Here is a 12,452-nt window from a genome sequence, read left to right as displayed (position 1 = left end):
CAACAGCAAATCTAGTTGTCAATGAGTAGAAAACAAATTATATCCTAGCTCAGACATTTATTCATTGTCCATGGCAGCCCTCTCTGAGAGGTAATATTTAAGCCAGAGAAAAAGAGAGAACTAGAAGAACATCTGAGAGCAGGTGGGCCAAGCAGAGCCTTGAAGATGGAGATGAGCCCACACTCAACTCTTCTGAGTGCAAACAGAAGGTCCTGAAGGGAAGTACTATGATATGACCTGCCACATTAAAGAGGTGACTAGGCTGCTGTATGAAACCCAGATCAGACGGCTGCCAGGGGAAGCAGAGAAGCTCTCAGCAGGGTGCTGTGCTTATCCACATGAGAACAGATGGCAGCTCAGACCTGGTGGTGGTGATCGAGGATATGGCAAGACAAGACTTAGGAGAGAGTTTGATAACAAGTGGAGATAGATGATGAGGCTTGGTGATGACTACGTGACAGGTAAATATCCAGACGAATAGTGTTGCCATTTGCCAACATGGGAAGAGTGGATTTGTAAGAATTTCAAAGTTCTGCTTTGAACACATAAGACTAATGATGTTTAAGTGGGAGGCATCACATGGACAAGCCCAGAAATTTTAGGAAAGGCCTGGAGATCGAGATTTGGGTGTTGTCGCATATAGTTTTTAGGAAAAAAAGGAAGCATGGACAGAATTAAAGGATAAGATTTACAACAAAGCCCAACTGCTAAGTAACCCTAATATTTAGAGGTTGAGTTTAGTGAGGGAAGGATGAAGGAACAGTAGGGAAGCAGGATGCAGACTGAGCCCTAGAAACATTTCACTCATCACCAGTGAGGGTGATCATGGCAGAGTCAGAGAAGGGACCTCTGCATGTGGCTTCACAGGCCATTAGTAGAGCAGGGCCCTGACTGGGGCTAAAAAGTAAACAGAAGATGAGGCAAGAGGAACTGCAGAAGCACAGGATTGATTCTCTGATGAATCCCATATAATTAGCCAGGGCTGAGAAATCCCAGCCTTGTGGTGCATGGCCGCGACTCCCTGCAGTTTGGTCTGATTACAGTCCCTCTGAAAGGCCACCTGGCCAGATGCAAATCCCTCAGTACAGTACCTCATCACCCCAGTGACTTGCTGTAATCACAAACTACTGTTGCTGGCCTTTTTAAAGGACACCCCATCCTCCTGATCCTTGTACACAGAGCTGTACTTTGGCAGCCAGAATCGGTGGATAAGCCTTGACTCAGGGCTGCTTTCACTGTCCGCTCTCCCTTACTCCCTACCCTGCTTACTGGCAAGCCACCTTGGCTTTCCTCAATACCTTGATACTCCCACATCTTAGATGCCTTCTGGGTATTCCATTGCTTAGAATGGCCACAAAAACAAAAACTCTCCCCAAATCATTATCCCCCTGTATGCTAAGATAGGACCTTTTGTGACAAGAAGGAACTCACTTTGGGTAAGGACACGAAATACTGGAGTGGGAAGACTATAACTGAAATCCGTGTATAGACTGGATGACTGGTTTTCAGGTCTTAGTATGCACTGTGTAGCTGTTTTGCTTTTACTTGATGGTACTCGTGAGTGGCTAGACCAGTGCATATGAAAGAACAAGAAAGGGACTATCAGCTCCGGGCATCCAGAACACACTCTGACTGCATTCCTACTGAGGGAGCAAATGGACTAGTGTTTTAAGTTTTACTTCCTAATCTGTGTGAAACGTTAAGAGAACATGTCTTATATATACACAAACCACATAAATTCTTCCTTTTCTGAAGGCCAGCACAGTTTTCACTTAGAAACTAGAGGGAATAGGAGGGTGCTAACTGTTGATACTTCAAAGTGACTGAGATTGGTAAACTGTGGTTCTGAGCACTTTCCACATCATCCTGGCAGTGGGACACTGTATACTCTAGGACTAAATGATGGCCATATATGCTTTTCCATGCATTCTTAGATTCAAGAAGCACATGGAGCTCATCTCTGTACCAGAAAGAACTCTTCTGCCTCACCAGAGTCCCTGACAGTTGCCTGATGATGAGTTACCTGGGGCATCTCTAAAACTGCAAGTTCTGAGTCTAAACTCAAACCTACTGAATCAAGATCCAGGGAAATGACCTGTGAACACACCCTTGTCTGATGCTGTAGAACAGACATGTCCACTGGTGATAGTCAGAGGCACAGCTCCACACACTTACACTCAGCAGCCTGAGCTCCCCTATTCTTTGACAGACCTCAACTTGGGCCAAACTGGGATTTTTGGCTCTGACCCAGAAAGGAATTTCAGGACTCCCCAGTTTGAAGCAGAGCTTGAGGTTTTATTAAAAGATATTTTATACATGAAGTTTAGAAAGGTGCTCAGAAAGAAAAATGTACCTAAGTGTGGGTATAGTAGCAGGAAGTGCAACATGCACAGAGTGAACTGTTACATTGGTCATTAGTACCATGTTGGTGACTTTCAAGTTACATCTCAAAAGGTCACTAAGAACTCCCTCCCCTTTTGATGAGATTATAGATGACTCTAAATACATTACATATAATTGTAATCTGATAAGGAATCACTAGAGGTACACAGGGGGTTTACTGCATGCTCTCCTTTGCCTGTACATGGAATTTCTGGTAAGACTTCTAGAAAATCACAAGTTTATGGGTGGGGTGAGAGGAAATGCTTTAAGCAGTTTGTCAGTTGTGCTGAGACTTGCTTCTGTTAGCGTGACACTTCAACCAGATCGCTAGACTCGGCTCCTTTTCCTCATCTCTATCATTTTCCCTGTCTTGCTATCCTACCTCATTATTATCTGAGACATAAATGCAAGTCACACATATAAAATTTTCCTAGATCTCACATTAAAAATGTAAAACATAGCCAGGCGTGGTGGTGCACGCCTGTGGTCCCAGCACTTGGGAGGCAGAGGCAGGCAGATCTCTGTGAGTTCAAGGCCAGCCTGGTCTATATAGTGAGTTCCAGGACAGCTGGGGCTACAGGGAGACCCTGCTTCAAAAAGGGAAAAAAAAAAAGTAAAATGTGGGGCTGGAGAGATGGCAAAGCGGTGGTTAAGAGCACTTGCTGCTCTTGCAGAGGACCCAGGTTTAGTTCCTAGTACCCACATGGCAGCTCACAATGGTCATGGTCATCTCTGGTTCCAGGGGATACAACGCTCTCTTCTCACCTCTGCAGGAATTGCATGTATGTGGTGCACTTACATTCATGAAGCAAAACTCATAGGAATGGAGATAAGTAAATTTTAAAAAATTAAAATATGAAATTATTTTATCTTTTACTATGTGTATGAGTTATTATTGCTTGCATATATGTAAGTACACCTATGTTGTACAATGCCTGAAGAGGTCAGAAGGTGTCAGCTCCACTGGAACTGAAGTTATGAATGGTTGTTAGCCTCCATTTGGGTGCTGGGAACCAAAGCTGGGTCCTCTGCAGGAGCAGCCAGTGCTCTTAACCGCTGAGCCATCTCTCTAGCTCCTCAAATTAATTTTAATAACAAAGCTGGGGTAGAGCACTTGCCTAGAATGTGCAGATCACAAGGTTCAGTATCCAGTATTGTCCCAAATATGAGTGCAATTTCAGTATTATAGTTAACCCACAGTTTTAAAATTGAGATGTTTTTCTTTATTATTAAAGCTTCAAACTGCAGTATACATTTTATACTTACAGTACATCACTGGATTCAGTTCCCCCAGTATACCACTTGTTGGGATACTGGTGACTTATCTGTGTATTTCCTGACTCTTATTGTGGGGGTCTGCCCCCCTCAAAACAAAGTAACTCAAGGGTGAGGTTTGGCTTCATTTCTGTGTATTTAAATAAGTGAAGGGACTAGTTCTGACATTTGTACTTCCTCTTCTTTCTGTAGTAATAAGGTTCCGGGATGGAGGGAGGGGCAGTTATGACATCCCAGGACTGGTTACATGCCTCACCCCAGAACCTGGGCATGAGTAGGTCTGAGAGCTGCTTTGCCTCCTTGGGATTCTGTCCTACTTTAGACTACCCTGTCTGTAAAGTCCCCTGGGTCTGAGGATCCAGATGCTAGGGAAGGGAGCCTTTTGGTGGTGGTGGGGTTGAGATTTCCAAGCAGTCTGCCAGTAGAAAGCAATGGGGCAGGCAGGGGTGCTATCACTGTGGATAGCATGTTCTGTTATAGATTTCTGGAGTCGATGATTATGGTTTTGGTTCTCTTCACAAGCTGTTCTTTCCCTCCCTTGTGCAGTGAACCAACTTTATGGCATGTGTGTGCACACACCATAAAACTGTACTTTTAAAAAAAGGAGAAGATAAAGGGCAACAAAACGTAACTACCTTTCAGCCTTGCCTCAGACAGAGGGGCTGCTCAGAAAGCCGAGGGACAGGAATTCCTCTTTTCTGGCAGGAAATGCTGCCACTCTCCAGTTTCAGTGGGAAGCACCAGACCAGAAGTTTCTGAGATTGCAACTGCTCAGGATTAGCATTCTTTAGCAAGGGGGAGATACCAAGCACCCTTGGTCCTGCCTGCCCTCTCTGGCCAGCCACCTATGACTACAGCAGGTGGGACGACCCAGTGAAGTATGAGTCTTACTAAACTTCTTAGTTGCTAGGCTTTCCCTGTAAGACAGCAGGCTTGAGTTTTTGTGTTGTGATTCCCTCCTCCATTCCTCAGTTTGGAGGTGAAGTTGCTCTGATAGCTACGTGCAGAAACGCAGATTAGATACTAGAGAAGCCAGGAAGGGAGAAGCAGGGTCCGGGTCACAAGAGTGCCTGCAGGTGGTCTCACACCCTGTCACTGTGGGTGCACCCTCTCCTGGTGTCCCTGCCTTCCTATCCAAGCATCCTAAGCATCCCCGAAACCACTGTGTCCCAAGAACAGAAGACGACGTCTAGCCCAGGCTGCATGAGGATGTGCTCACCCACACGCCGTAAGAAAATGTTTAGGCAATACAGAAGTGAAGTGGCAAAGCCCTCAGCCACCCCTTCAACCACTGCTGAGTTTGGTGCTTAGTCTGTTTGTATATTGCCAAATACAGCAGATTTCTAGTGTTTTGTTTGGTTTTCTTTACCAAAAATGGTATTCTACATTTCCATGGCAGTACCTGTTGATCTGTATTTAAACGATTTTTTTGAACAGGTGCTTCAGTAGCACAGACATATATATCGTGATGAATTCAAGCATACCCCGTTATTTTCCATTCTTGTTTAAAAAAATTTTTTTTTTGTGGTGGTGTGTTTGTGACAAGGGGTTCATGTGGTCAGACAACTTTTGGGAATCAGTTCTCTCCTTCCACCACGGAGATTCTGAAAATCAAACCTGGGTCATCAGGCTTGTGGCAAGTGCCTTTACCCACTGATCCCTATAACTGGCCTATCCTCATTTATTGTAATGAAAGCTGAAGTGATTCCAGCTATAACTGATTTTTATGCTCAATCATTTCTCTAAGGTAGTCCTAGAAATCAAATTGCTTAGGTGAAAGGGTATGTGAATCTACTTTGCTAGATACTATGAAAATCAATTGTCATATATAGACTCATTGGACTGATTTTTATACTTAGAGGAATTCCTTCCCTAAATCCTGGTGGCTTAACAAGTACCATGGAAATAAGTAGTCGTGAATCACTCTGAGGGGACTCACTAGAAGTTGTCAATGATGCACAGTGCTCAGGTGCTGGAGGGATACACTGGGGACCAGCTCAGTACAATGAGACTGTCAAGTATCCACTACCACTTTTGATTTCTAAAGGTACAATCTGTTAATGAGAAGGGAGTTTTCAAGGTAGGCAGCGTAGGATAGAGACTTCCATTCTGGGATCTCTGGATGATCTGGGAACTGCTTGGGAAAGGGGTGTGGAAACCGAGATGGGTTTGTGGTCATGGCTGTAGGAACTGCTATGGGAGTAGCAGAAGTTCACGTCCTCTTTCTTGTGACGCATACTTTACATCCATAAAGGGTTACCACTTTAGCAGGTTCCAGCTAGCCTTGAGGATGCAGTGTTGAGGCAGCGCTCATTCTGCCTATGCTGAGCGGGAAAGCTGTACTCCTAAGCCCACTAGCATCTTCATCTTACCTTTTGTGCCCTGGGACTGTTGACATTCAGCAAGCTACACCTGCCTTCTTCCCACCACCTCCTACAGCCATGGCAACCTACTGATGGCTGCTGTTTTCTCCTTGGTACAGGGAAAAGAAGTTGAAAGCCAGAGTTCAAGAGCTGGTCAGCGCCTTGGAAAGACTCACCAAAAGCAGTGAAATCAGACACCAACAATCAGCAGAGTTTGTTAATGACTTAAAGCGAGCTAACAGGTAAAAATCCCCTGTGCATCTCAGTAAAGGTCTTTCTCCAAGTCCTGCGAAGTGACTGTATACGGAGAGTCATCACTGCAACTGAACAGAAACCCAGGAAATTAAAGATGGGCCCTTTAATCAGATAGATGCACTTAGAAAACACAATTAAGTCATACAATTAAGAAAAAAAAAAGTTTGAGCCAGTATTTTCAATGGAACCATTTATTTGAGCAACATTTCAAATCCAGTGGAACATTTTAGACTCCAAGATAAGTGTCTAAAAATTTGGGGGGGGGGCTCACAATCCCTTTATGTTCATTAAAAAATGAAAACTTCAAAGAACTTTTGTTCCTACAAATTTTATCTATTAATACTTCTCATCAGAAACTAAAACCAAAGGTTGGGTATGGTGGCACATGTCTTTAATCCAAGCACTCCAGAGGGCAGGGGCAGAGGCAGGCACAGTTCTGTGAGATTGAGGCCAGCCTGGTCTACACAGTGAGTTTAAGGCCAGCTTAGGGAGATGGGAGACTCCCATCTCAAAATGCGAAAGAAGAAACCAACTGAGACAAACTTTTAATTCATTTACAAAAACCAAACTCAGTAGATTAAACATAAATGACATTGCTATGGAAAAAAACTATTTTAAAAAAATTTAGAAGAGTGGCACAGTTTAGTTTAGTAAATCTGGCTTAAGAGAAGACACCTGGATTTTCACATCTGCTTTGCGGCTCAGTAAAAGAACACTGAGAACACTAGGCTTCAAACAGTGTAGGTAGAAGTTAAAGACCACACAGACCCCCTAAACAGGTTTTAGGAATCTCAAAGGGTTTAGGATTCTTGGGAGTATCTTCAAACCACACTTTAGGAACCCCAGCTTAGGTTAACACAACTGTTCCTTGATGGATTTAGGGTTCTGTTTTGAACCAGAGAATATGTAGACATATTTAAGCTTATTCTCTGCCTCACTCCATTGGACTGTGATGTAGGGCCAGTTTAGAGGCCTAAGCTGTGTTTAGCTGACAGTACTTCCTTGTGGCCTGACTGCTTCTCAATTCTAAAACAAGCCCAAAACAGAGAAGTTGGAGCAAGAACCTCTGTCCCTGTCCTAGGCAAGAGAATGTCTGTATAATTTACACTGACTACTTATAGCAGGCAGCCATGACACAAGTAGACACAGCATGTGTATTTAAATTTCTAGAAAATTCAGCAACCTTACTGCTTATCTGTCTTGGATTTGGAGTTGGTTAACTCCTAACATGTCAGCATGACAAGCGCAGCATGGTGAAATCCTGGTACTGTGCTGCTTCTAAGCATTGGGCTTTAGATCCTTACTGAAGAGGTTGAGTGAGCTCCTCAGAGCAGTGCTCACTCAGTCTGGCCCAGCGCACAGGACAGCATGTTTCATGTGCTACTCAGGACGAATCTTCACTCTCTTCCATCTGTTCCCACACAGTAACTTGGTGGCTGCCTATGAGAAAGCAAAGAAGAAGCATCAAAACAAGTTGAAGAAGTTGGAGTCTCAGATGATGGCCATGGTAGAGAGACATGAGACCCAAGTGAGAATGCTCAAGCAAAGAATAGCGCTGCTGGAAGAAGAGAACTCCAGGCCGCACACCAACGAAACTTCACTTTAACTGGCACTCAGGCACCAAAGCTCTGCCCCTCGGGGCCAGACTCGGCAGCTTTGAAGTCCTCAGTGAAAAGAGAGGAGAAAGGCTCCAGGGAAGGAGTATCTGTTGGGAGGAGGAAAGGTTGGCTTATTGGTCAGAACTGGGACAATGCAATGTCCTAGACTTAGCCTTGGGGTGGCACCGTGTAGATTGTGCACACAGGCTCTGGGCACTGTGCTTAGGAGTTCTTGCTTCTGCTTTCAGCATACACTTTCTCATGCTCTCATCTGTTCTGTGCAGCAGTGGGATCCCGGGCATTTGGTTTTAGATTTTCCAGTCTTTTTTCCTTTTCATAGACAGTGCACTTACCTTTTGGCATCTAGAGTCCTCTCTTCCTTTTCCAGGGGTAAACTGACAGATACAGTGTTCTCTCTGTGACCAGCATCTAGGACTGACTGCTCACTGCAGCATGGCTTTGGTTTCCAGGTCCCATGTTACCAACGCCTAAGATACAGACTACCCCACAGAGGGATTTGGTTGGGAGGTACAGACCACAGGATGATGACACGGGTGTCACTGATATTCCTGACACATTGCAGTTTCAAGCAGACCGACATCAGGGCTGTGTGTAGACAAGCCTGTACCAGAAGAACACAAACACCCTCCACTTTCATTTTAAAGGCAGGGATAGCAAGGGAGCTCTAGGTTTTGATTCCCTTCTAGCAGACCCTTAGCCAACAGCAAAACTGAAGAGCTAAGAATGCTCTTGAGGCATAGTGAAGCCAAAATTTTATCAGGGGTTTCTTCCAGAGCAGAGTAGTAGTATTAACTCTTCCTCCAGCCTCAGGGCACTACATAATTGCTATTCTGCTGACTCAAAACTCACTCACCTGAGTACGTGCATAGCTTGGGACCTGCCTCTCTAAAGGCAAGAGGCTGTGCACTGTTAACACCAAGGAGACTCTGAATATTGTGCATAATTGTTCCAGCCTGTAACAGAGTGCCACTGAACCCCCACCCCTACACCAAATGAACACTTAGCTCTCACCGTTATGAAGGGGACCTAGGTAAGGGAATGATGTTGGGTTTCCTGTTCCTTCCCCCATACAGGGACGAATAACATTTGGTGCTGTAAGCGATTTCAAGCAAAGTGCTGACAGCTATGCAGGACCAAAGCACCTGAATTCTTTCAGGAAGGTCTTCCATCTTGATTCATTCCTTTTCTTTATAGTCTTCATTGTTTTGGCCCTTTTGTTTTTCAACTCTTCACTGATAGCATTAAAGGACAGTTTGCCATTTTCCCCCCCTGTGATTCCTCAAGATTCTACTTGTCTCCTATAAGAAATGGGTTCCACAGCACAGTTAACTACAAATTAAAGACGCTGTGCTGATGGCCAGGTCACTGCTGTAGACGCCTCCTGACCCTGGATGTACATGGGTCTGTCTTCAGAAAGCAAATACGAGTTCCTGAGCCTTCTGTGCAACAGGAAAAGCTATCTGATCTTCGTCCAAATCAGAAAGCTCTCAGAATTTGCCAGCCCTTCTCAGGCCAACTGTAAACGGCTCATCTCCAAAGCAGTACCAAAACTCAACTGGTTTGAGTCTACGAGGCCCATTCTCAAGAGCTTTGATCACTTTTTATTCCTTAGTCAGCACCTGTGATGTTTTTTCAATGTTCACCTTTTGGGTAAAGTTTTATTTTGTCATGGGGAAAGCGCTTGGACCGAAAATATATTTCCTCCCCCAACCAAAAAAATGTTTAATACATAAGATTAGTTTTCACCTAAAATTTTCAGGCAATCTTGGGAAATATCCTCCCTTGAGCAAACTGGGATGGACATGGTTTTTTCTTATATTTGACAGTTTTCATTCTCACTTAAGTAGAAAAATACGACTATAGAAGGAACAGACAAGCTGCCTGAAGCTCTTTGTCCCACCAGGTAAAATCAGAGAACCCACTCTTCTAGGTCCAGAGAAGAGGCTCCCCAAAGTATACATCCTACCTGACCTTAAGCTGAGTTTATAATTCAACATAGTATGCGTTTGGAGACTGGGTGAAAATTACTTAACAGGAAAAAAAAAATGTTGCTCTTTTCTAAACATGGGGGAAAGTCTAAATACTAACTGGTTTCCTCGCTCTGTAGTTTTCAATTACTCTTTAGGAGACAATCTTTGTTGAAGGTGAAGTAGCAGGTACTCTGTTGTGTGAACTATAGAAGCTACTAAAACTACATTGATTAAATAAATGATAGCAGGTGTCTGGGTAATTTTCCTTTTTGTTTAACCAGGCTCTACTTGAAAGTATTTCTAGGTAGGAGATGACTTCTATTAACATGTCTATTGAGAGCAAACAATTATCTTGATTTTAATTTGTATGAGGTTAAACTTCAGAATTTCATACTTTGAATTGTTTTCTCGAGTTTTAGTGGTTGCTTTCTCTAGGCAGTCATCTCTATTCAAAGCTGTCTTTGGCTCATGAAGAAATGAGCATAGAGCAAAAGGATGCACTAGGAATCAATCATTTCAAGGTTTCCTTGTAATATACTTCCCAGTTCAGAATGGCAAACCAACTATGGCATCAATCACAGGCAAAGGAGACTTGGCCATGACTGGATCAGATACTCTACAGCCCCATGTACAGCATCTGCCAACACTGCTACTTAGAGAGGTAAGACACATTATGCGATCAGACAGTAGAGATTTACCACCGTCCCTTCTTGTCATGCTCTAGGTCTAGATGAGTCTGTTTCACCATGGCCAGTAGGGGCAATAAACTTTCACACTCTCATCTGCTTAAAGTTAATGTCCATGCTGCCTGAAACTGGAATGCTATGTTAAGTTAACATAAGTGCTTAATTCTCCTTTCAGATGTATGTGCTTCTTATTAAGTCTTCCTCTAAGCCTGTAACAAAATCTTACAAGGATTTCAGAGAACTCTAAATGAGAGCCTTGACATGCTAGAAGGGCAGTCCAAGTTACAGCCTTAGGCTTTTGTTCTAAAAACTGTTAGGATGTGGCTAGTAAGAACTTTACCACCCTGAAGAAAATCTGAAACTGTCTGAAAGTCTCCTCATTCTTCCATACAGATATTATCTTAAATGAAAAACAGTTCAACAGGTACCTGGACAGGGTTGGAATGTCTTTATCACTGGCATGAATTGAAAACTACCAGGCTTACTTATTCCTTTGTGAAGAAAGATGTTTATTATGGTCTACAAAAACAAAAAAAAACCGCTGCAATTATGTTTTCTTTTTAATTCTGTCAGTTTCTTTGACACTCTCAAGAGTTTGGCGTTATTATGCTCATGTATAAATGAAGTGATGAGAAAAGCATCAAGACAACAAAAACACTAATTATGTCTACAAGTGTCCTTTCCGCCATAGTGTGTTCAGTTATAAATGTCTTATTGGGAGTATGTCCCAGCCGTTATATGAACACACTATCTTAAGAAAAAAAAAATCATGTTCACTAAATTTACAGTCTTACCCAGTTCTAGACATACTGAACAGTTTTTAGGAGCCCAGCAAAGAAAACTCTCTGGTGGTTTAAAATTTCTGCACTGCACTTCATTAGGGTACAGGTCCAATGTTGCCAAACTTTCAAGGGAGTAGAGGGCAAGAGCTTAAGAAACATTTCCCTGCAGTGCACAGCAGCTTTGGAGAACAATAGAAAGCTCTGGGAGAAACCTGCAGTTATTTTCTGTTTATCCAATGGAACAACCCATTTTGACAGTCATATAACACTACCTTGACTACTATTTGCAAACTTTGGTTTATAAAACAGGTGTAACTTGCCACAAAATAAAAATAACAGGTTCGCTACACAAAGTTCTTCAAGTGCATCCATAACCAAAACCTTGTGTCTAAACAGGTCAGGTTGAAGTTAGTGCTGAACCTGTGCCCGTTTTCAAGTTCTTTCCTAAACACCTTTGTATTCACTAAGAAATGTATGTCCCTGCTGTCAAGAGCTTACACAAGAATTGGAACCAGAATCATCAGTTAATATAATACAGGCTGTCACCACAGCCATCACTGAACATGCTGTTGCTGATAAATGTGAACAAGTGGAAAAGGATACAAATGTTAAGAGCAGCTATTCATGCAATTTTATTTTCTAATGCTTGCAAAGACGGAGAGAGTTTCATGTGCAATTTTGGTAAATTTATGCTGGATTAAGTATCACATTATATCTGAGATTTTTTATGCATGCAAGATCAAAGAGAGAAAAGGGGGAAAAAAAGGCAGGTGGGTCTCAGAAACGAGAACTGCTGTTAGAACAATCATATCCTTGGCTAATAGTATTTTATTTTCTCATAGTCACTCATTTGCTAATTTCCTCAACTACTGGCTCAGCAGAACAGAGCAAGTTATATATAGAATTTCCCCACTTTCATAGATGCCCTGATTAAATAGTTTTGCCCTGCCATTTGCTTTTTCCACTATCAGATTCATGTGGGAAATGTTCTGTAGAACTCATGGCACTCAGAGTCCACTCAGGACAGTGAAATGAATGAGAGCCCCATGACCTGATTTTCTTTGGGCCTAATACAAAGATTAAGAAACATGTTCACTTCTATTTCTAATCAGCCTTTAGG

The 12,452-nt window shown here is 42.9% G+C and overlaps 1 protein-coding gene across 3 annotated transcripts in view; it reads left to right on the top strand.

Moving 5' to 3' along the window:
• Positions 1-12,085, top strand: part of Mcc (MCC regulator of WNT signaling pathway) — a 489,620-nt gene extending 477,535 nt beyond the window's left edge. For 2 of the 3 annotated variants that reach the window (XM_029559747.1, XM_029559748.1), the window contains 2 exons: positions 6,140-6,262; positions 7,701-12,085. In XM_029559747.1, coding sequence (XP_029415607.1) covers positions 6,140-6,262; positions 7,701-7,881 — 304 coding nt within the window. In that variant the 3' untranslated portion in view covers positions 7,882-12,085. The remainder of the gene's footprint in view (positions 1-6,139; positions 6,263-7,700) is intronic. The other variant, XM_008825253.3, reaches the window with a different exon arrangement.
• The last annotated feature ends 367 nt before the right edge of the window (positions 12,086-12,452 follow it).

This window comes from Nannospalax galili, unplaced genomic scaffold (genome assembly GCF_000622305.1).
Source record: "Nannospalax galili isolate Female #2095 unplaced genomic scaffold, S.galili_v1.0 scaffold128, whole genome shotgun sequence".
Lineage (NCBI taxonomy): Eukaryota > Metazoa > Chordata > Mammalia > Rodentia > Spalacidae > Nannospalax > Nannospalax galili.
The sequence above is the reverse complement of the archived record's forward strand: the minus strand, read 5'-3'. Positions and strand labels throughout refer to the sequence as shown.